The following is a 23,125-nucleotide window of genomic DNA, read 5'->3' as shown; positions in this document are numbered from 1 at the left end:
GGCTGTGGTGCTTTGAAGGTTACCAAGAAGAGAAATCGGGCATATCTCACCAAAGAGTTGCCTCGTTCAAATAGCGACCGTTATCAAGCAATAGGTAGGGACTATCAATTCCAAAGGAGAAGATGCCCTGTACTTGTTATACTGGCTCTAGCTAAAGAGATGTTAAATCTTTCGGCGCTGAATACTTGAACAGGTCTTGTATTCTCAAGCAGCCTCCCGAACCACTTGTAATCTCAGATCACTCATACCTTTTTATCTCCCTCTTTCATCGTCTATTTACACCAAATGATAAATGAATTCTCGGTATAGTGACTGTACTTTTGGGAATTTCTCATGGTTAACCCAAATATAAAGTATGAGGACACATACCGCAGACAAAACCCATTCTTTTCATAGAGAATTACGCCATACCATTGAATATATATGCATGGGCTTTCAGTTCTTGCGAGCATCCGTTTATGCATGAGACTATTTTAAAAAAGAAAGAAAGAAGAATTAGAAATAGTGATCAACTGATACAATGCCACATCTTCGGCGATTCAAAAGTCTGCGGGGTTATCTAATCTTCTCTTTCAATTCAAGATCAATATCGAAAGACATTGATATTAAAAGATTATTCTTATTCTTACCCAGAAATGTCTTCAAAAAGGTCTTACCGGGTAGCAGTGAGATTGGCCTGTCAAAAACGCTCTTTTTCTATAACCTCTAATCCTCGGAAGCCTTTAACAACATGGGAACCTGCTCTTCCTCAAGGGGTGTCGCCGGCATACGATGCAGCCTTGGCCTATCTCACTACTTACCAAAACCAAAAAAAATCTCGCCTCGAATCATTGAGATCAAGTTTACCGGAAACACCATCCATTGGGCAACTCCAGCAAGTAGATAAACTTGAGGTAGAGGCATTTGCCAATGATCCTTCGATCAGACGGAACTTTCGGGAGACTGGAGGAAAGGGTCAGATGGACATGAAAGTTATGAGGTGGCTTGCAGAAGAAAAATGGAGGAAGGAAGGAGAACTTGATTTGTTGATGCAGAGGGCATTACAGTTGAATGTGGTTCCAGATCTGCTACCAGATATACCGCCCACTGCGCCTTTGATCGTCTCTGTGGGATCTTCCCGTGTCATTCCCGCGGCATTCACGAAACCTTCCGCTTTATTACAACCACCAAACATCACTCATCAGCTTTTCCACCACCCTGCACTCCCTACTTCTTCCTCTCCCAACCCTTCCGCCCTTCACACTCTTCTTGTCGTTGATGCCGATGCGCCTGATCATGAGAGACATACCTTTCAAGAGCGTTTGCATTATCTGAAGACCGACATACCTCTTTCCGTTACCGATGGCGAGGTTGATCTTACGGATAGTTTTGTCGGGAAGCAAGTCATTGCATGGGAACCACCTGCTCCTGAACAAGGAACCCCTTACCATCGCTATGTCTGTCTGCTTTTCCGCCAACACTCGCCTCTTACCCCCTCTGTCTCCTCTCGTGATTTATTCAACACCCGAAACTTTCTTGCTTCTCAAGGATTGAACATTCACGACTTGTCTGGTCTCTCGCTCTTCAGGGCGATTTGGTCTGAAGCAGAGGATGAGTTTATCAACAAGGTCTTTAAAGAAAACCGGGGCGTTACGGAGGGCGCGCCAATATATAGAAGAGTACCTAAAGAAGTCAAATATGGACTTCCATTGAATGCGAAAGAAAAGAGAAAGGAAGAGATTAGAGAGCAGACTTGGGAAAGAGCAGTAAACAAGCTTGAAGGTATCACAGGTGAAGAGCTTGTCATTTAGAACGCATTAATTGGAGAAGGACACTACTTTGCAACAGATTGTTCAAATCTAAACTAATCAATAGATTTAATGAGGATTGTAGGTAGGGCATGCGGTACAATGCATCACTTGGCATACCATTGCCTCTATCGCACATGACGAGTCTTTACCTTGAGTTTATCTACGTCAATGAGCGGTTGATGTCACAAATTGTCTCTACACTTTTACAACTCTCGAAGCTTGCGAGAGGGAAACAGCTGAACCGCTGAGCAGAACTAACGTCTTATTAGCCGTTTGACAGAGTGAGTCTTGGTGAGCACTAGTTCATTGCAATTTGCTGTTGCACCGAATCTCGCTTTTCGACATTCAAAGCCTTTATGACAAATTCCCGCGATACGAGCAATCCATTGGGACATAAGAGTATGTTCTTTGACGATCTAGATAACAAACCGAAAAAGCGACTGTACAGCTGAAATGCGTTGGGTTGTATCCTTGAAAGCTATATGCTTACACCTTTGCACCATTTTCAATGCCAACCAGGACAATCCTCAACAAGTCAAATCATTCCACGGGCTGTCGAAAGTAGAGGTATATCTTGCCTGTGGAACTGGATGAGATAACCTGCGATGTGTAAAGCGCTGTGAGTTTTGCATGGAAAACATACAACCCAAGAAAATCTATGACTAATATGAAAATTGTAAATATGCCTATTCAAGACACAACATCCTTCATATACCTACTACAGTTGTATTTCTTTTATACTCTCGCCAATCGGGCATCTTTGGTTGCTGACATTTCTGTTCTTGACAGTCTCACGTACAACTGCAAGGCTTTCTGTTCCGAGGCAATCTACCAACAGTTTGCTTGATTTTATGCTCCATTCGTATCCTCCCTGACTCGGTAGCTCTAGATACAGAACCAGATACAATGCTGCTGCTGCATTTCGCTTGCAATTTGCAACTTGTATACCCAAAGTTGTACCAACACTGGTCAAGCTGAAAGTCTCTGACCAGCTCCTGAGCAATCTTGCTTCCATTTTGAATCTGTTCGCTAATGGTTGGAGCCTAGTCCTTTGTCTCGGCTGAGATTCACTGGCTATTCGAGTGACAGTCTGTCCGAGTTCTACGGCCACCTGATATTTAACAGAACCACGGTCACCCATAGCCCGATAAATGTTGACAATTGTCATCTTGATTTGCACGTTGTAAACGTTGAAAGGCCAACAGCCTCAGTGAATGTATGTTAATGCCTTTGCAACTGAGATCCAGGATGGACGGGCTACACCCATCATCTCTGCTCTGCGAGGAGTCAAACACTTGTCAGAGAACGACTCCCATATCTCATTCACCGAGAATGTCAAACAGAGCCATGAGATGACAACTCTCATGTTGCTGGTCACTCATACAACTATAGGCTCCTAAAGCAACCACAAGAACAGTATCATCCTCGAGGGATGCATCAACAATGGCACGATATGAATCTGGTATGTCAAACCCTTGAGTATAACACTATAGAGTGACGTTGAAGTTTGACAGTGACTCAAAGCCATCCAGTGTCCAGGACTCTGGATGGGTTCTCGGGACTTTGGACTTGAGGCGTTGGGACTCCCCGCAGCTTGGGTAAGATATGTGTAACTGGAATAGACTGCGATAGCTATTAAGATTGATTCTCTGCGGATCTATCCGCCACAATCCTCCCTTATATCTTTGACGCTTCTGCAGCAGTCATCCAGCTATACCATTTCCCTACATACACCATATATTGTCTTCTGCTATCCTTTCTCTGTCCATCATTCAGACACTATGTCGGAGATTCCTCTCTCCTTTATCACCCAACACTCATTTCAAACTCCATCGATGAGACACAACGGTTATATAGGCAAGCACCGACAAGACATGCTGAATCACAACCGTCTTTTATCTGCGCTCTATCTCGCAGCTTTGAACGTAGACATTCCCTGTATATTCTCCAGAGTGCATCTTTCAGACCACAGTCTACGATGTCTAATCCTAGCTATTCTCCAGGCTACTTGGTGAGTATATTGTCTACACAGCCAAGCTTGATCACTCAAACTCATCTTGAAGGCGCCTCCCGGGTATAATACGACTGTTCAGCCGGATGATCCTGCCTCTCGTTCGCCCTCGACTACGTCCCAGCAAACCCTTGCATCAAACGCTCCGACGGCTCAGCCAGTCACCAGCGGTAACTAGACGGATGAAACTTCCAGGCGCAGTGCTGACCGGAGTGCAGTGGAAAGTGGAAGCAACGTCAATTTAAAGGAAACAGAAGATACAGAAGATACAGAAAGAAGACGAGAACAAAGTAAGTTGATTTTGTAATGGTGCGTTTGGCGTCAGACAACCTCCTAACAACTGTTTTGCCTTGCAAGATAGAATCAACCAGAGAAACCACAAGCGTAGAAAAATAAAAGAGCTAGACAATCTCAGGACTAAATGCGCCCAGCTTAAAATAGAACGCGACAAACTCGAAGCAACAAACATACAAAAAGATAATATAATTTACACACTACTAGCCAATAGAAGCAATGGGGAATCCGCAACACAGACTGATACTGCGGTTGGAGGCACTGTGCATAGAGGCACACAAACAGATTCAGATGGCATTGTTTATACAGGCCATGGTGAGTTTTTTGATCCAGACCGGTTTACGGAAAAGGACTGGAAAATGTTCGACGAATACAATTATCACACATCCTTCAACGCAAGCTATAATTCTTATCAGTCGGAATAAAAAGAACGGCAGAATACGCCGTTCCCGTCAAGTCGCTTCTCGTTGTGCGCATGGCCGACCCGAGGCAACGGGTGGAAAGGAGGATCTGGCAAAGAGACAGCTGTCAAGACTGGGTCACTCGGGTGGTTACAGTGGTTATGCCCTTGGGACGAGGTACTACTTAGTAGCTAGGTTATGATATATAGAGACAGAAAGCTAGATTCATTCTCTGGGGTTGTGTCTCTGCGTTGTCTATCCTTATATACATCTTCTCCTCGACAGTGTAGACAACCCAACACACAACCGACTCCATCCTTGCTTGCTGTGTTTCTGACAACAGCATAGAATAGTCTGGTGTCGTCCATACTTGTCCCGCCATGAGCTGTTCACTTGAACATGTTGAATGACCGTTATGTTGGAGAATGCAGAAAGAAGAGTAAAAGAGAGAAAGTATCGAAAAGAATGCGTTGAAGCACTATTATACATTCCACGTATCATGTTTTACTTTCCCAAAGCTGTACTTGGTTCCTATATATAGAGACAAGGATATGTCTCTGGTTCTATTGACCGCTTTACACAAGCTATAGAGAAACCAGTCGAGGTTGGGTCCACTCTCCACAAGATTGGAATGTATAGAGGCTGAAAGCTTTATTGATTCTCTGGGTTGTGTCAGGAATAGGATGGATTCTTGGGTTTTAGACGGAAGAGCCTGGGACGAGAGGTGCTGGGTAAGAGATATCTATCTGGAATAGATTGCGACCGCTAACAAATCCATTTTCTAGGATGTATTGCCGAAGTAAAGGAATTGTGTCAAGAGAATGAGCAATAAGTGGCAGATAGGCGCGGAGTATATTGTAGATAGGCATGTGGATAACTGGCACGCCTAATTAGATAGCTTCGAGGTCTGACCGTAAGTGCGTCAGGACTTTACACTGCGACTGGTAAAGACGGTCGATAAGTCCGTCAACGAAGAACACTAAAGGGCAAAGACATGGATATATATATAAATCAACAATAGAACATTTTTACCTTAGATACTTCTTTTCTATGCAATACCGGTGCTAAATTTGCTGTATCAAGTCACATACAATTATATACATATATAATTATCACATATACACTACGCAGTGAGACACCCGTTTGTCTACACTGACCCCATTACAAACTTTGTTACTTTCTCTTTTACTTTATCATATGCTATATCTATAAACGGGACCAAATCCATGACAAATTGTGATCTATCTACATTAGGTCACGTGATCGTCTTACTCTGTCAAGGATTTGACTCGGTTACAGTATTTAGTACATGGAAAAATAAAGTATAAACATGAATGGTTATGGAACTACACTACGTGGCATCCGGTTAGGCGTGCCAGTTACTCCGCAAGCCTATCTGCTTCTGACATACTCGCGTTTTCTCATTTCATTTGGGTTATCCATCATCACGAACTGAACAGGAGTCGTAATCACGGAAGCAGATTTGGCTGTGTTCAATTCGGTCCAAATCGAACAGAGGGGTTTTTATGTGTTCAACTTGAAAAGCTAATGTTCAACTTACACCATGTTTGTTCAATACAATATAAATCTTTGAATTCAATACTTATCTTGTTCTATATAACATATACTTTCAAACTCAATACTTTCCAACTCTCAGACGTCAACATCATCTATAGATATGTCAAGCTTGCAGATTGGCTCATCGGACGGCTCCCAGGTGTCATAACGTTGGAATTATTTCATGGAATATAGGCAAACAATAGGAATGCAACTCGGATTGCGTTATCGTGACCTTTTCGTACACAGCGTGCATCTTGATTATTTCTAATCTTCATGACATATCTTTTCCCTGTCCATCATCCAGATACTATGTCGGAGATTCCTCTCTCCTTTATCGCCCGTGGCTTCTCCAAGCTCCATCGATGAGACCGAACGGTTATATAAGCGAGTACGACAAGGCATGCTGAGCTACAACAAAATCTATCAGCGCGCATTCTCGCAGCTTTCAACATTGACACTCTCCGCACATCCCAGAGTGTATCTTTCATCCACAATCTACAATGTCTAATCCTAACGAACATTGGAATTATGGGTATTGTCCAGATCCCCAAGCTTACTATAACGCCACGAACCAAACAGACTTTTCGGCAACTCACGCGGACGGCGACCTATTTAATTTTGTAGATTTAAGCTTGGTGAGTACATTGTCGATACAGCCAACTTGATCACTCAGACCCATCTTGAAGGCGCATCCCTGGGGAGATACGACCGTTGAGTCGCAGGGAGTTGTCCCTTCAGCCTCGGCTGCGTCCCAACAAACCCTTGCACCAAACGCTCCGACGGATAAGTCGGCCAAAAGCGGTAAGTAGACGGATGACACGTCCAGGCGCAGTGCTGACAGTGTGTATCTGCAGATGAAAACTACATCGATTTAGACGAAGAAGAGAAAGCTGAAAGGGAAAGAAGAAAACGAAGTAAGTTGATTTTGTAATGTTGCGTTTGGTGTCAGGCAGCCTCCTAACAAGTGTTTTGCCTTGCAAGATAATGAAGCCAGTGTAAGGAGCCGTTTAAGAAGAAAGAAACAGCGAGATGAGCTAGCAGCTAATTACGACCGGCGTGGAGAAGAAATCCGCAAACTCAATGAAAAAATCACTAAACTACAAGCAGAAAAGACTGACTTACAAACAGCAAACACTGACTCACAAACAAAAATCGCTCAGCTACAAGCAAAAGTCACTGACATGGAAGCAACAATCGAAGAAAAAGAGGCAATAATTGGCGAACTACTATTCTGTACACATAAAGAGGAATCCGGCTTACCCCCTGGCTCGTCATCCGCACAGTCTGATACTGCGGCTGGAGGCCCAGAAAGTAATCCATCTGGCACTGTTTATACAGACCATGATGGAGGTGATGATACAGGCCCGTTTATGCAAAGCGGTATAATGGAGTGGGATGATTTCGTCGCTCAATATAATCCCAATGCTCCCACACCCTCCGACGCAGGCTCTAATCCTGGTCCGCCGTAATAAAGAGAACGACAGGATACGCCGTTCCCGTCGAGTCGCTTCTCGTTGTGCGCCTGGCCGACCCAAGGCAACGGGCGGAGAGGAGGATCTGGCAAAGAGAGACAGTATAATATAATTTGGTACTCGTCCATACTTGCCCGTCATGAGCTGTCGACTTGAACATGCTGAATGACCGTTTGGTTGGAGAATGCAGAAAGAAGAGTAAGAGAGATAAAGTATCGAGAAGAATGCGTTGAAGCACTATTATACATACCCGTATCATGTTTTACATTCCCAAAGCTGCACTTAGTTCCTATATACAGAGACAAATATATGTCTCTGGTTCTATTTGTTGTTAATTGAGATTTTTGAGCAAGAAGAGATGCATTCGAGAAAGTTGAATAACAACTTTAGATCGCTACAGGAATTTGGATCCGTCTTAATTAACTAAATCGTATTAACGCGTAGGACGCCTTAATTAAGCTTAATTTCAACACTTTTGACCGCGTTACACAAGCTATAGAGAAACCAGTCGAGGTCGGGTCCACTCTTCACAAGATTGGAATGTATAGAGGCTGAAAGCTTTATTGATTCTCTGGGTTGTGTCAGGAATAGGATGGATTCTTGGGTTTTAGACGGAAGAGCCTGGGACGAGAGGTGCTGGGTGAGAGGTATGTATCTGGATTAGACTGCGACAGCTATCAGATTCATCCTCTGGAATGCATCAACTACAATTCGTTATATCTTTGAAACTTCTGCAGCAGCCATGCAACTCTCCCATCACTTCGCCATACAAGACTCTCCCAACTCTCCTGGCCTTTTCCTGTTCATCGTCCTTGTGCATGACTGTCCTCTGTTTCGTCAGTGGAAGGCGCCGCATTTGGACCGGAAGAGTTGGCTCCAGGATGGCTTGCAGTTGGAGCTGAGTGTCATGAATGATACTCGTAACTAAAATGCACGCTCTGTACGAAAAGGTCACAATGATGCAAGCTACGTTGCATGACTACTTATTGCCTATATTCCATGAAATAATTCCAACGTTCTGACAATCCTCCTCTCCACCCGTTGCCTTGGGTCGGCCATGTGCACCACGGCAAGCGTATTCTCTCGCTCTCTTTATCTAGACCGTCAAGGGGGATAGCCTGCGTTGAGGGATGTCGAAACATTGGAATGATTTTGAGCGGAGGGATTCTGGTGCCTCGACGGACGGTCTGGATTTATCCAGCGTATCCTTCTCGGTTTCCTTCGCCGGCGTGTATCAATAGACGCACCTTTGTTAGAACGCACAGGGACAGACTGATCCGTTGTGCTTGGATGCGGCATACCAGACTGTGTTGCGGGTGGCAAGCTAGAGGGTAAACCGAAACGCTTTTCGAGTTCCTCAACCCTTTCTCTAAGCTGGTCGCGTTGAGCCGTCACTTCATCTAATTCTTGAAGTATTCTTTCATCTTCTTCCCTTTTTTTTTGACGGGCCTTTGCAGCGGATGCATTATCTTGCAAGGCAAATCACTTGTTAGGAGGTTGCTTGACGCCAAACGCAACATTCCAAATCAACTTACGTTTAAGTCTCCTTTCTTCCTTTTTAGCTTCCTCTTCTTCGTCCAAATCGATGTGGCTATCACCTGCATTTGCACACTGGTCAGCACTGCACTTGAACGCGTCATCCGTCTACTTACCGCTGGTGGCCCACCCATCCGCCGAGAGTTCTCGTGCATAGGTTTGTTGGAACGCAGTCCAGGGCGGAGGGGCAAGACCCTGCGACTGAACAGTCGTATCCTGCCTGGAAAGCGCCTTCAAGATGAGTTTGTTATTACGTCTGGCTGTATCGACAATGTACTCACTAATAGTTGGTCTAGATAAGTATTTGGTCTGGAGTCCGCTTCAGTCAAGATAAAGTTTGTTCCGTCAAATGTTTGGTTAACGGCGTTATTAGATTGATAATATCGAGGATCCTCCGGATTCCAATATTCGTTGGAATTAGACATCGTAGACTGTGGTCTGAGAGATGCACTCTGGAGGATGTACGGGGAATGTCTACGTTCAAAGCTGCGAGGGAGAGTGCAAATAAAAGATGGTTGTGGGTCAGCATGTCTTGTCGGTGCTTGGCTATATAGTCGTTAGTTCTCATCGATGGAGTTTGAAATAAGTCATGGGTGATAAAGGAGAGAAGAATCTCCGACATAGTGTCTGGATGATGGACAGAGAAAGGATAGTAGAAGACAAGATATGGTGTATGTAGGGAAGTGGTATAGCTGGATGACTGCTGCGAAGCGTCAAAGATATAACGGAGGGAGTGTGGTGGATACATCCGTAGAGAATGAATCTTGATAGCTGTCGCGGGATATTCCAGTTAGACATATCTTACCCAAGCCGCCTCGACTCCCGAGACTTTCAGTTCACAGCCCCGAGAACCCATCGAGAATCCTAACACAGGTAAGTGTCATAACGTTGGAATGATTGGATGGAATATAGGCAAACAATAGTAATGCAACTCAGATTGCATTGTTGTGACCTTTTCGTACAGAGCGTGCATTTTAGTTACGAGTATTACTCATGACACATATCCCTTACCCAAGCTACAGAGAGTCCCAAGAACCAGCCCGAGAACCTTGACATTAGTCCAGCTATCCATACCGTCCAAGGGAGTTAGTGAACCATTGCGTAGGACCGTTAGATAACCTATCTTCAACATCAAGAAGAGCTAGCTAGAGAAGATCGGTGGACAGGATGTAAGTGAAAAGAAAATTTGCGTTCTGTATGTGTCACAATTGGGGTGTTCTGACAGCTAGGTCGAGAATTTGTGGTTGCAATCCAAGTCTAGCTTTCGGCAAATCTACTACACAATGCATCGCTACAATTATCTTGTTGAATGTAAACGAAATCTCCATGAGCTTGCCATTCGTCATGGAAAACAATCCTCATTGGACCATCCATAACCAAAACACCTTCATCCATCTGTACGGATGATATTATCCAACTGCTCTGCAGCAGGTCTCAACGGCCATTGATCACCAACAGGTGGACATTCAGTTTGATTCTGGAGGGCCATTTTGGCGTACACACTACCATGATCTGCCGCCGCATTGATTGAGTCACTCGGGGCATAATACAAAAAGTTGAGTTCTTTATATGGCCATGGTTCGGATCGTGTTGCGTATGGGATAAGGAATTCTACAGCCTTGGTAATGGACCTATAGTCAAGTAAGTTCAGAGAATTTACCGCAACAGATGATAATCATTCTCAGCTTACTGTCCTTCTGGACCTCTGTAACCCCAGAGATCTATCCCGATTTGCGATCCGATATCTGCCAACCTCGTGTACGCGACCAAGTTGAACGAAGAATAGTGCCACGATCTTGTTCGGCTAAGCTCAAGAGGTTGGGAACCATTGGCAGTTATGTATTTGTCAATGATGTCTCTAGTTCCTTGTATCATGGAACGAGCAAGGTCGGTGTCGCCCACATAAGCAGCAATACCAGCTATTTGAAGCCTTGCAAAAGTTCCATGGTTGTTTTTCGCATTGAGCTAGAGTGTCGTCAGACGACAAAACGAGTCACATTAAATAGCCAACTTCGGTCATGCCAAATTCACTGCCGGTGAGCCATATCAAAAAGTCGCTGTTCCACTGGCGAAACGCCTGCTCCATACTCTTATTCCAGTATTGATCATACACAGTGCTCAGAATCGCTACACTGTCAAGAACATCAGTGTATTGTTGAGAGAAATCAATGATACCAATCACGCTGCCCTACAAAGGTTAGCCAGTGGAAATTCGCTTCGCACTCACATCGTTAGCGCAAGGTATAATCTGAGAGTGTTGTAAGCTTGGTGTCATAAAAGTACACTCGTTAATAAACCAAGTGTTCAGAATATCAGCAGCATGAGATCTGTAATTAGGCTTGCCAGTGTACCACCAGGCAAGAGCCAAAGTATAAGAACTAATAAACATTGACAGACGGCCCTTTTTGGAAGAGTATTGATAACTTTCAGGATTGAGGACGCCGTCTCGCTGAACGTAGGGGCACTTTTCAAAAGATGTTGAATCGTTCCAATTGCGTGGCCACCAATAGGGTGCTTGAGAGGCATAGTCATGTCTATGAGAAATGGTTAACCGTCTCGAAAAGTATGATACTTTAGCCATACTTGTTTCCATTGGGAACCGAGACATTGTTGGTAGTGACCGACCACGGTCCTATAAAAAAATGAGCAATTGGAAACACTCGCTGCCGACCTTACCTTGGTCCATCCATTTATTAGCCTGGATCAAAAGGTTGTTTAATACTGGCTCGAGTTGTCTATCGCCATTCCTCAACCTTTCTCGGATCAGAAAAAGTCTTTGTCCATCTAGGACTACCGTATTTGGTTTCTCGGTCGACCACCAAAGCGTGTCAGCATCTGGAGCGCTATCGTGACGAGCCTTGAAAGCAGTCCTAATCGATGGAACGGCAGAGGTGATGGCGAGATTGAATAAAGAGAAAAAAATCGCGAGAATCAGTGAATGGGCGATAAACATTGAATAACGTTGGCCGGCTTAGGAGGTCGGTAAAGTCGAAGCTGTGAGGATGTTGTTGGAAGAGGATTTGAAGATATTCTGGCTTGTATAAGTTGAGAATTGTAGACTTGGATAGGCACAGGATAAGACACTTGCGATGTTCAATAATAAAGACTGCTTGCGCGTGCCTCTCGAGTTGTCAGAGTATATTGTTTAAAGAGCGTTATATTGAGCTTGACAGAGTGAAAGCGATTAAGAGATAAATAGAATGAAAATGATAAAGAAAATAAAAATTGAGAGGTAATTCCGGCGGATTTTACTTTATGAGTATCGACAAGCCACTAGTCTGTCGATAGCCATGTGGATCAAGCAATGAAAAGCTATCTCGACGTTTAACGATCGAGTTCAAAACAATATATTGGGATACATGCAAATTTTTGGCTGTATAGAGTCATGAACAATAGCCAATCTCAAGCTGTACACTCGCCCGTAAAAGCCTTCTCTCTACAAGATGTTTGCCGCTCTGAATCACGCATCAGCATTCAATACGCAAATACAGAGGGTAACACTTGCCTGTAAACGAGAATGTACGCAACTGAATCCTCGCCACCTCCATCCATCGATGTAATCTTGTTTGCATCAACAAAAGATACCTTTTGATCATCAAACTTGGCCCATTTTTGCTCTTCAAGGGGCATTAAAGAGTCATCATTCATCCGAGCCCAACCAATGTAATGTCCAGAGTCAGCGGAGGCACCTTTGTGCGTTACAACAGCTAAGTTTGCTTCGTAAGCGTAGGGTCTATTGACAGTGTGAGCTACAAGATACACACCAGAGAGCTCATATACACCGCTTCCGTAACCTTTGGGCTCGGGGGCGCCGCTCTCTCTAATCAGTTGTTCAATGTTCTTTCTCTCTTCCTCCCTTTTCTTCTCCTCTTCTTGGGCGCCTTCACGAGGCTTTCTTTTCAAGATTTTTGCTCGGTCATCTCTTTCTTTGAGAATTTGTTTGGTGGCGGTGTTCACAGGCTGAATAGAAGACCGAAGTTCGTCGGTAGCGATGTCGTAAAGATCAAGTTGAAGGGGATATTTGACTTTGCGCATGATCTTGGCTTTCTTCCTAGGTGTCGTCAACATCTGGATGATTATCGGCCATAGACTTACTGGATATCTCTTCTCCAATAGAAACGGACCATGTGAACGACAAGATACTCGGGTAAGCGAGAAATACGAGATTGCATTTGATACGTGGCGTCACGGCCGAGGACTGGGCTCGTCTTCTCAACTTGTTGATTCAAACTCTGTCTGTCAGTTTAGCCTATTCAACAAAGTACTCACATCTTGGATACCAGACATGAGGAAATTCGTAGTTCCAGAAATGTTACACTCAAGCTTCAAAACAGATTCAGTGCTTGTACTTGGCGGCTCTTCGTCCGTCTCCTCGCATTTGAGTCTACTGGTGAGCCCACATCACCAAAGATAGGACATACGTTTTTGTCAATTCTATCGACATAAGTTTGTCTACCAGCAACGTATCTTGGTCACTGGAAAGACTACTTCTCAGAGCTGAAACAAGACATGTCCATGCCTCATCCGCATCCTGCTGGGCAAACTGTCCACGAGAATCTCTTTCTGAAAATTGAGGAGCCAAGATTCGGAGATTGTTGAGCAGTTCAAAAGGGGCAGCAGCTTCTGCGGAATTGTCAATTGTGACAAACAAGCTTTTTAAGGATGAGGTAAGACGAGATTCAGGCGATGACCCAGCAGGAGTAAATTGTTTGAGGGCTTGATGGACGTCTGGCAAAGCCCGTAAAGCCTGGAGAGTGGAATTGAGGTAGCAAGTATTTCCAAGGTTGATGAGGCCTGTGGGCTCTTCCCCAGAGGGTATCTCAATGTCGCCCATATCCTCGACTATACCAATTAAGTACAAAATCATTCTTGCATGTGATACTTACGAAAGACAGTCTTTTGAGCCGGAGGTTCTAGCAAAGCCTCAGCGGTCCCAATAACCATAATTGCTGGCTATTCTTGACTCAACTCTCATCATTAAGTCTTTAGAAAACGTACCTTTTGACTGGCAAGATACACAAAATCGACATCGTCCTAAACCGTCCTGTTAACTAAACCAGAGAGTTATGTCCGCTGTTAGTCACCTTGAGTAGCTTGCCTTTCAACATCACCTTCATCCTTGCTATATGTTATCAGCTCAATATACTTGTACAGTCCATATTTACCAGAAGGAACTCTAGTCATCTGTGAGATGGCATCTTTAAAAGACTGTGTGGTTGTCTCCTGTGAGACTGGCACGGCATAGGTTTTACCAGAATACTTGATTGAAACTTGTTTACATTTAGTATTGCTTGAGTTTTCGATTCTCCACTCACCCTCCATGCTTTTTCCCATTATTCTTTGTTGAACATAGAGAAATGAAAAAAGGAGAATAAAGTTGAAAAAGTTGAAAAATCGACGCGTCATGTCAACATTCTATGGTTACGTAACTAAATCGGAGAGTATTATAATCTCCGCAATCCCAGGTACAAGAATCTCTTTGGTATTTGCCGAGCTTGTGAGTTTGGAACCAGGTAATCATTAAACTCTCTAACGTTTTGAAAGAAATTCAAAAAAGCTCATCTTTCTACTGCTTTCATTCTTTTCTTTCATCTTTGGGAAGATGGTTTGCGAGTGTATAAAGCATTCGTTGCCTCATTGTGACATCACTTTGCTCGCCCGGCTGCCTCCAGAGATTGTCGATATGATCCTCCAGATACCCACTGAAGATGTCTGTAAAGCTCACTTGGTTAATCTTCTCGGCGTCAGCAAGGAACGCTATCTTATTCTTGTCTCTAAACCCTATCCATCTGTCTCTCTCAATGGGAAAAATTACCACAAGTTCTTCGCTCCTACCAGTAAACGAGTGTAAGTCGATGATAACACTGCAGAGGTCGAGAATAGGATGGAAGAGGAGCGTCGATTGGTTGTTCAGTACCACCAGATGACCTACTATGGAAAGGGCAGCGAATGAGTCCCTTGTGATGACGATGCTCCTGTCCCCTTGCATTTCTCTTGAAGCGCTGCACACGCGTTCTCATTGAAGATGCCGCCACTTTCCATGCCATTGCTCATGCTGTCAAACATTGGTCGGGCCTGGTTAGTACAATACCAATGTGTGCAGTATCGTCAAAGACCAGATCTTGTTTACCAACACTCGCTGTGTTGTCTTTGGAAAAGATTACATGTCTGTGTTTTGTCAAAACCCAGAAATATTGCTGGGCAAACTAGATGTCGAGAATACTTATGCTTGGTTTCTGTGTGGCGAGGTATGTGTTTACATGCCTTCACCTACTGCAACCTCTCCTCTTCCTTCAAGGGCTCTAGAGATTACAAAACTCTTCGATGATGCCATCTATAAGTCGCTGGGACTGACAGTTCACAATTCGCACTTGTTAATGCCGAAGCACCATTTCGAAGTCTCTGACCTGTATTTCAAGCTTACTCCAGAAAGAGCAGCGGTAAACGGGGATATCAAACATGAGCAAGAGATCCTCAAATGGCGTGACTGGGGTTTTACCCATGCAGATACGGATACCATGTGAGTAGACAAAGCTCTTCACATTTAATACTGATCTCAAAGGTGATTATGCTTCCTTCGAGATCTCCGCTTCACATCTTTTGCATCTTGCCAGTTAAATACCTCCTAAGCGACCAAGCATCTTACTCAAAGCTTTGGACGATTTATCTGGAAGATGTTCAACGCTCGTTTGCGAGAAAATCTTGAGAAAAACTATGACTTTTAGTGTTTGGAGAAATGGCAGATTTGATTTCAAGAGAAGAATCGAATTCGAGAGACATAAAGCTTGCAAGATTTGTGGCTCATGTGTAGAGGAGATTAAGAGAAAAGTGTTGCAATTGGCAGCTTGAGGTTGCTTTTCGTATACGGTACATATGATTTATCTTTTTGTCTTGTTGGCTGTGTTAATTTTATAGAAATATCTTTCTTTGTTATTGCTCTATTATGTATTAGTATTTTTATAATTTGTGAAGTAAATTGTTTAGAAAATCACGTGATTTGAATTGGCCCACTAGAATGGCGATTTACTTTTCTACAACTACAATTTCAACTGATATTTTTCAAGTCCACAATGCTCATCTCGCCCGCTAAATTGCATTCATTCCTTTCTTCTCTCATTTCGGCTTCTCCATCACTAGGACCACATACTGCGCTTCTCATAACACCTCAAGGTCAGCCCATTGTGTCAGCTTCCATTCCCACAGACTATGGTGATTCCGAAGAAGGTGACAATGAAGATGACAACAATGATGAGGAAGAAGGAGATGATGCTGAAGAGCCTTATCTAGACAAACCGGCGAGGTTGAGACTGATCTTGGGCTTGGCTAGTCAGTGGAATGAGAATGAATCGCCAAAGATGGAATGTGAAGTAAGGACCAGCAGTACCTCTTGCAAGTGTCTCCTGACTAGTGTCTAGCTTGGACGATTGTATTTTGCATCTTTGCCTTTACCACCACTCGAATCGCCTACGCCGATCCTTTTGAACTACAACCTTCTTCCCGAGGTCAAACTTCCAAAAATTGACCGATTCTTATTGGTATTGAATAGCAAGGGGACTGAATGGGATCTTTTAGAGAGAAAGGTAGGTTTGAAAGCCGTATTTTAGAATCAAGCTGATACTTGTTAGGCTGAAGAGTTCAAAACGAATTGGAAAACGCAGGTAGTGTCACGGCATCAGCCAAAAAATCTTGAAACTTGATTCAATAATACAAGTATAATGTATATTCATGGTTGTATAATCATGTTTTTTTAGTGCAAAAGTCACTTCAGTTATCCTTTTTTCACGTCTAATCCGCAATTAACTGTCTTCCCTCAAACCAGGCTCACATTCATTCATTCTTTTGCCCTAATCACTCTTTCTATAATCTGACTTTTTCCAGCAATCTTTTGAAAGTAGCTTGACGTTGCTTTACACACACGTCCCAATACTGTTTTTGACAAAAATTATTTGAAACAAGAGAATTGCCGAGCCGTACTTTCAGCCTCTTCAATCATTGCAGAGTGGTTTTCGTCTCCAAGTTGTATTTTCTTATTATCATATTTGGCGCCTTGTTCACCGTCACTAGCATCGCTATTCGCAAGTTAAGCTAAAATATGAAATGGAAGCGCATCAAGGGCAAGCTGGAATGCCAGTCGGCGAGTATTGTTCAGCGGAATGTGAATGCGGATTGTGATCTTTAAACCTAGTATATTTTCAGTCTTGAGAAGAAAAATGAAAGACTCTCAATTGCTTATGACGCCAAAATCCGTCAACAAATTAATGTTACGTCGCCATCCCCTATACGATGGTATGATATGATTTCTTACCACCTCGTACGTAGTTTGGGCATCTCTTTCAGCAAGGATACAGTGCTTATATAAAGTAATATTATGTCCTTGAAAATTGCCTCGAGATCAAAGTTAACATCAATGGAAGCGACCAAGTTACAAGAGTCATTCTCGTCTACTATTGGAAGCTGAAAAGGTTCTTCTTTCAAATTCAGACATGTATTCAATAATTCATCTTCATACTATCAGAATCACTCTCTTATCAGCCATCAGCGTCGATTAGTATTGAGCTAATTCTCTAATCTCTTTATTGTTCAAGCGTGCTCTGGGACACCTTCCCTGGCTAATCTTATTGCTTGCGTCAAGGCATCTTGCACACTTCACTTTCCTCTAACAGTCTTTTCTCTTTTCAAACTTTATAATTGTGTTTGAGATGCCAGTGGCCAACCTATAATTGCCGCAACTTTTACCAAAATCACAGATAAGTGCCACGGGAAACGGTAAATCCGGAGGTCAGATCAAGATGTGACATGCATGGCTTTGTCCAAGCATATAAATTATATTCTACCAATATACATAACAATGACAAGATGAAATGTGTTTACAGCAAAGTTGACAGAAAACCGGGTCATACAGCGTAAGAGATTGAAAACGTCAATTATGTTGGCTGGCTAAACAAGAGCCAAAATGCCATCCACAAACTTTGTGAGCAGCATTTTAAAAGAAACTATGATAACTACACGAATATAGTGGGTAACAGATAATGATCAATGACACAATACATTCGCATATATCCCAAGTCGCCCTCATCCATGTTGACCAACCTGAGCAGCTGCCCTGTCTTTGAACCCAGAAGCAGAAAATCCCTTTAACTTGTAAGATGTACTCATAATCTGGCAAGTCGAAAGCTGCCCTCATCAAGAGCAATATCCTTCTACAGGGTCTTGTCTTTTACATGACATATTTGCTTTCTTTATTCTCTCAACAAACATACAATAAGGCTACACAGCCTCATGATCAAAATGAAGTTGAAGCCATGTCATTACCTACTAAGACAACGAATTGAGACAGAACTGAGTAAAAACAGGCCAGCTGAGTAGAGTCTAGTATGAATAGGCGAAGCTTATTCAAGCTGTTTGGCTGTCGATAAAGGTTGGCACCAATTTTGCGTGTGGCTCAAGTTTTACGAAACTTTTGGCTAATAAAGCGCTGATTTATTAGACTTGTGAAAGTCAGCTTGACGAGTTTTCATGCACTAATAAATTGATGCAAATAGCGAAAGGTTTGGTCATTTTGAAAGTCGATTTATTCCGCTGGTAGTTATGGGGATGGAACAATTTGCTTGCAATCTGGGCTTCCACGAACTCAGTTAGTGTGATAAGATAGAATTTGAGAGACTGGGGACAAGAGCACAGATCAGTATAAAAAACAATACCTAGGACGAAACCCTTGTCGAATATGACGAAAAGGGTTGACCTTCATGTCCCGTGTGACAAAAACACATGCCCAGAATCGTTGCCCCTTTGCCGGATGATGTCAAAATCGCTTCAGAATCGCTCGAGTTGGTGTAATGGTTGACATTTTACAACCAGTACAGACGCTGATTTTCTCACTTTGCCATCTGTTACAACCGCATATGATGCCATGAAATTCCATCCACACCTGAATCTATTATGTGAATCATACATGCATCCCGTGGTCTTAACCAAAAACTGATTACGACCTAGGCTTCTCTCTTACATAACGAAGTCAGCAAAGCCCTGTAACCATCCCGTGAAAACTCACTTCTTCTCCTTCCACAGGGCAAGGAGACCAACACCAGCAACCTTGACAACCTTGAATCGGACACCGGGAATATCACCTTTGGCTTTTCCTCGTCGACCGAAACCAGAGATAAGAACTTCGTCGTTCTCATCAGTCTATAACCCTGTTAGTACTTGGCATATAAGATCATTTAAGAGGGAAAAAAACTGACGAAGTTCAAACAACCGTCATTGGGAACGAAGGCAGTGACCTTCTTGCCGTTCTTGATAAGCTGGACACGAACACACTTTCGGATAGCAGAGTTGGGCTGCTTGGCCTCGACACCGACCTGATCGGAGACAAATCAGTATTCGTTTCCATATATCGAAATTTCCTCTAGATGCCCTTCCTTCTCCCCAGCTACGTTCGTGCTGTTTGTCAAAAATCTTATACCCACCTTCTCCAGAACGATACCCTTGGCGTGGGAAGAACCACCAGTAGGGGAAGTCTTATAAAACTTGCCAAGAGCACGCTTCTTGTAGTTCTTGTCGGCCCATCGGTTCTCCCTACGAGATGTACGGAGCTTCCTAGCGGCGTTGAGACCTCGGGGCTTGTTGGAACCCATGGTGGATGGTTTCTGGCTTTTCTTGAAAGGATAAGGAGAATAGAGATAACCTAGAGTTGCAATCAACGTAGAGTGGCTGGCAAATTTGATTCCGTGTCCCTAGCTGATAATTCCAAGGAATTTTCATTAGATGGCGAGACCCTTAACGCCGACACAATCGATGAGAATAAAAAAATACCTTATTGGCGAAATGTATTCTCTATTGTGATTATCTTTTCCAAGCTTTGTGAAATTTACAATATCTATGATTTTTTCGACTACTTTTGAATAGCGACCTGCGAACAAAATTTTTGCCATACGATGGCTTTGGTAGACGAGAGCGAACGTTTTGCCATACGTCATACATTAATCTGCAAGTTGGTTAACGGCGCTGAAGCATGATGCTGCAAAGTAGAGTCAAGTAGCGATGGTGATTTCTTCTATAAGTTAGTCAAACCATTGGATTATTTTTCTTTGATGGCACAGATATTGGCGTTATACTCAGACACTATCTTTATCGTAAGACTCGCAACTCTGCCGGCTTTCAGCTGAAGAAAAAAAATACAACGCCATTCGTTGTTGAATAGGTAATCCTCTTAACATAATTTACTGACTTTTTGGTCACTGAGAAAGAAGCGCCAATGCCTCTGATTGCTCCTCTCGGTCACATTCATATTCCGACAGCGCGATCTTTTCGGCCATGATTCTGGTAGCCTTCAGTCACCATTTTTGGATACTGGCAGCGGTAACAGCAAGATTGCCATGCTCACAAATTTGCGTAATAACTTCGACTTTCTGCCAGTTAGTCTCTCAACCTAACAAGGATGACATCGATTTAGCTACAAGATTTATTGAAAAACAAGTCAAGTACAATACGAGATCCGCAATAAAGCTATATAAGCAAACGGTTCAGCGCAAGTACAGAAGACTGATATTAGCATCAGTGTGGAATATGAACAGTGTGAGAGGACCATAGCATTCTTACTTCCGGAACATTCTTTCAAAACCCTGTATAGTCAAGACTTTTCACTTCTCCACGGACAGGAATAGATAGGTCTTGCAGAAAGCACACAACTGAATTCAACATGTGCCAAAACTATACGTTCTGTTCATCTGCTTGTATTGTAATCAGCGGTATCAAGACTCGGTGCTACCAACTTGCATTGATCATTAAGGGCATCTGATCTGATACGCAAATGAGTCATCAATACCTATATTGACATTATGAATTACACAGGGCTTGAAAACTTTGATATGAGGCGGAACCAAACAAAGCGCACTTATGGTGGAATAGGGAAATGATTGTAGGAATATTGGTATTGGATGGTTAATGCAGGATATAGACCTCAAGAGTAAAAGCAGACGAACATGCTGAGGGGATGATAAGGTCCGTTTTTTAATATTATAAGCTAATTTTACATGTCTGGATGTCAATGAAAGTCTCATACTTACTTCACCTTGCAGGTGAAGTAAATAGATATGTACAAATGTTTCGCAAATAAATCATTCGAAAGTTGCAACCGACAGTAGCAACAAGCGGATAAAACAGCAACAAGTTAGTGATTTTGATTTGACATTTGATGGCAAACCCATATATTCCAAAGCCATGTTGAATCCGTAGATTATACATGATCAAGTTCAATTCGACAAGTATTTAAGTAGCCACAGGAATTAAAACAACATATACTACAGAGCAAGTTGGCAATGGATGATACATAAGCGGGCCATCTGAATGGCCCATGGTATATTGCTTCTAGCGAAATACAATGACTCCTAATGATGACATATCATAGATTCATTATGAGCATCTTCCTCATTCGTAACCAATTAAAACACAGTAATACTGTTAGGTCTGTCCCTCATCATCTGGCCCCATTTTTCTAATTTCTCTTTGAATTCTAAGCATTCTAATCTCAGAGTTTCCTTCATGTCATGTCTCCCCTTGAGTCCCTCTTCCACTCTTTTTCTTTCCCAGCTTTCCACAATCCTACAAGCCTCATCCTCCAGCTCTTTTCGTTCCCTCGCGCCTTTTACACTCGCACGTAAACCACGGAGTTGGCGAGATAACCAAGTAGAGAGTGATGACGAGTTGTGTAGAGTGTCTGATAAATGAGCGAGAGTTTTAGAGAGATCGGTAGAAGCGGATAAAAGATTCTGAACCTGTTGTGGTAAATGAGGAAGATGTCGATTAGCAGAATATGTATCTGACTTGAGGCGGGTTTGAGGTGGTACAGGCAATGAACTGAGAGCATCACCGTGAAGAACATCTGTAGAGTTGATCATTTCATCCCCATCTTCAATATGCAAATCGTCTTCGGCGTCTGTTGCACCTTCCTTCTCTATAGGGTACCCGTCTGCGAGTACCTCCCCTATCCAGCCGAAATCGGTATCTTTTTCTTCTATCAACACATCCAGGTGGGGAGAAGGCTTCAATATAGAAGCGCCCTCTACAAGTGGTATGACGACCGCAAGCTCCCGTTCAAGTAAGTGCAGTTCTCTGAGTTGCTCTTCCCTAACCCTCTCAGCCTGCACCAAATTCTCAAGATGTTTTTGTAATTGCAAAACTACGCTTTTACCTTTGTCTTTTGCTTGGGAAGAGTTTGATGCCACCAAAACCTCTGAGAGTGATTCGTTCATGTGCCGGAGAGATGCAATGAACTTTGAGTTGGCTGCCATAGTCTCTGATAATACAACCAATGGGTCTTGTTCCCCTTCTATCCGGAAAGATCTTGTCGAGACTTTGTTCTTGATTGCTGGGTGGTTCAAAGGCGTAGTAATCATCTCTGATTGAGATATTGGCTCAAAGGAATCATCCACAGCGTCCATTTGATATTCGAAGGGCTTGTTGCCTTCCTCACCCACAGCGTCGTCAAAGTCTTTGAGTCTAGAGGGAGACCCAATGGATCCTCTTGGCGATGACATATTGCTAAAGTTTGTAGAGGATATTGGCAGGTCAGTAGCATCTACCCTCTGTAACTCTTCATCTGAGATGTTTTAAGCTTGGCCAACAGATATTGCTCAAAAGACATACCAAAAATCTGCCCAGAATGTCCAGCAAAAGCATTATTACCTCCCAATTCATCATAGTCTAAGCCAAACTCCGCTGCCAGACTCTTTGATACCACACCTCCTTGATCATTATCTGGAGAATCGAAAGCGTTTGCCAATTCATCTGCCAATGAGGAAAACGCCATTTCTAGGCAGACTTGATAGATGTTAATACAAAAGAAAAAGACAAGTTGAGATGTAAAAACACTGCGGACATACTTATTTGTCCGTTTAGGCCATGGCCGTCGGCGATTTTCGTCACGATGATGATAAATGAAAAGATTATAAATGAAAAGATTATAAATGAAAAGATTATAAACCTTTCTTCATTTTATCTTCATTTTGTCAAAATACAAAGTGGTAAGTTGTAGTACATACTGATGCTCCATATATCTGCAAG

The 23,125-nt window shown here is 43.0% G+C and overlaps 10 protein-coding genes across 10 annotated transcripts; 5 read left to right on the top strand and 5 right to left on the bottom strand.

Annotated features, from left to right (window-relative positions):
* Window positions 1-635: 635 nt before the first annotated feature.
* Window positions 636-1,790, top strand: L203_105248 (uncharacterized protein; the record flags this gene model as incomplete). Its single annotated transcript, XM_066214619.1, has 1 exon — window positions 636-1,790. The coding sequence occupies one exon, from the start codon at window positions 636-638 to the stop codon at window positions 1,788-1,790; it is 1,155 nt and encodes a 384-aa protein (XP_066070716.1).
* Window positions 1,791-3,768: 1,978 nt separating this feature from the next.
* On the top strand, window positions 3,769-4,684 carry L203_105247 (uncharacterized protein; the record flags this gene model as incomplete). The annotated part of the gene is made up of 5 exons (XM_066214618.1): window positions 3,769-3,801; window positions 3,854-3,971; window positions 4,020-4,091; window positions 4,159-4,410; window positions 4,512-4,684. The coding sequence occupies 5 exons, from the start codon at window positions 3,769-3,771 to the stop codon at window positions 4,682-4,684; spliced, it is 648 nt and encodes a 215-aa protein (XP_066070715.1).
* A 1,872-nt stretch (window positions 4,685-6,556) lies between these two features.
* Window positions 6,557-7,525, top strand: L203_105246 (uncharacterized protein; the record flags this gene model as incomplete). The annotated part of the gene is made up of 4 exons (XM_066214617.1): window positions 6,557-6,691; window positions 6,743-6,857; window positions 6,911-6,970; window positions 7,038-7,525. 4 exons carry the CDS (start codon window positions 6,557-6,559, stop codon window positions 7,523-7,525), a joined length of 798 nt encoding a protein of 265 aa, XP_066070714.1.
* Window positions 7,526-8,632: 1,107 nt separating this feature from the next.
* L203_105245 (uncharacterized protein) lies at window positions 8,633-9,489 on the bottom strand (the record flags this gene model as incomplete). Its single annotated transcript, XM_066214616.1, has 5 exons — window positions 8,633-8,715; window positions 8,776-8,997; window positions 9,064-9,126; window positions 9,181-9,295; window positions 9,346-9,489. The coding sequence occupies 5 exons, from the start codon at window positions 9,487-9,489 to the stop codon at window positions 8,633-8,635; spliced, it is 627 nt and encodes a 208-aa protein (XP_066070713.1).
* A 962-nt stretch (window positions 9,490-10,451) lies between these two features.
* On the bottom strand, window positions 10,452-12,017 carry L203_105244 (uncharacterized protein; the record flags this gene model as incomplete). Its single annotated transcript, XM_066214615.1, has 6 exons — window positions 10,452-10,695; window positions 10,755-11,029; window positions 11,076-11,191; window positions 11,288-11,598; window positions 11,648-11,696; window positions 11,741-12,017. 6 exons carry the CDS (start codon window positions 12,015-12,017, stop codon window positions 10,452-10,454), a joined length of 1,272 nt encoding a protein of 423 aa, XP_066070712.1.
* Window positions 12,018-12,500: 483 nt separating this feature from the next.
* L203_105243 (uncharacterized protein) lies at window positions 12,501-14,386 on the bottom strand (the record flags this gene model as incomplete). Its single annotated transcript, XM_066214614.1, has 10 exons — window positions 12,501-12,519; window positions 12,570-12,771; window positions 12,829-13,115; window positions 13,160-13,300; window positions 13,486-13,906; window positions 13,951-14,017; window positions 14,063-14,098; window positions 14,149-14,186; window positions 14,230-14,334; window positions 14,380-14,386. 10 exons carry the CDS (start codon window positions 14,384-14,386, stop codon window positions 12,501-12,503), a joined length of 1,323 nt encoding a protein of 440 aa, XP_066070711.1.
* A 280-nt stretch (window positions 14,387-14,666) lies between these two features.
* Window positions 14,667-15,630, top strand: L203_105242 (uncharacterized protein; the record flags this gene model as incomplete). The annotated part of the gene is made up of 3 exons (XM_066214613.1): window positions 14,667-14,911; window positions 15,168-15,584; window positions 15,627-15,630. The coding sequence occupies 3 exons, from the start codon at window positions 14,667-14,669 to the stop codon at window positions 15,628-15,630; spliced, it is 666 nt and encodes a 221-aa protein (XP_066070710.1).
* Window positions 15,631-16,134: 504 nt separating this feature from the next.
* On the top strand, window positions 16,135-16,761 carry L203_105241 (uncharacterized protein; the record flags this gene model as incomplete). Its single annotated transcript, XM_066214612.1, has 3 exons — window positions 16,135-16,431; window positions 16,480-16,644; window positions 16,690-16,761. The coding sequence occupies 3 exons, from the start codon at window positions 16,135-16,137 to the stop codon at window positions 16,759-16,761; spliced, it is 534 nt and encodes a 177-aa protein (XP_066070709.1).
* A 2,285-nt stretch (window positions 16,762-19,046) lies between these two features.
* L203_105240 (40S ribosomal protein S23) lies at window positions 19,047-19,698 on the bottom strand (the record flags this gene model as incomplete). Its single annotated transcript, XM_066214611.1, has 4 exons — window positions 19,047-19,065; window positions 19,116-19,249; window positions 19,306-19,422; window positions 19,531-19,698. The coding sequence occupies 4 exons, from the start codon at window positions 19,696-19,698 to the stop codon at window positions 19,047-19,049; spliced, it is 438 nt and encodes a 145-aa protein (XP_066070708.1).
* Window positions 19,699-21,504: 1,806 nt separating this feature from the next.
* On the bottom strand, window positions 21,505-22,871 carry L203_105239 (uncharacterized protein; the record flags this gene model as incomplete). Its single annotated transcript, XM_066214610.1, has 2 exons — window positions 21,505-22,661; window positions 22,709-22,871. 2 exons carry the CDS (start codon window positions 22,869-22,871, stop codon window positions 21,505-21,507), a joined length of 1,320 nt encoding a protein of 439 aa, XP_066070707.1.
* Between the last annotated feature and the right edge of the window lie 254 nt (window positions 22,872-23,125).

The sequence above is a fragment of the Cryptococcus depauperatus genome, chromosome 6 (genome assembly GCF_001720195.1).
Source record: "Cryptococcus depauperatus CBS 7841 chromosome 6, complete sequence".
Classification (NCBI taxonomy): Eukaryota; Fungi; Basidiomycota; class Tremellomycetes; order Tremellales; family Cryptococcaceae; genus Cryptococcus; species Cryptococcus depauperatus.
Note: the sequence above shows the minus strand (reverse complement) of the source record. Positions and strands in the feature narration are given on the sequence as shown.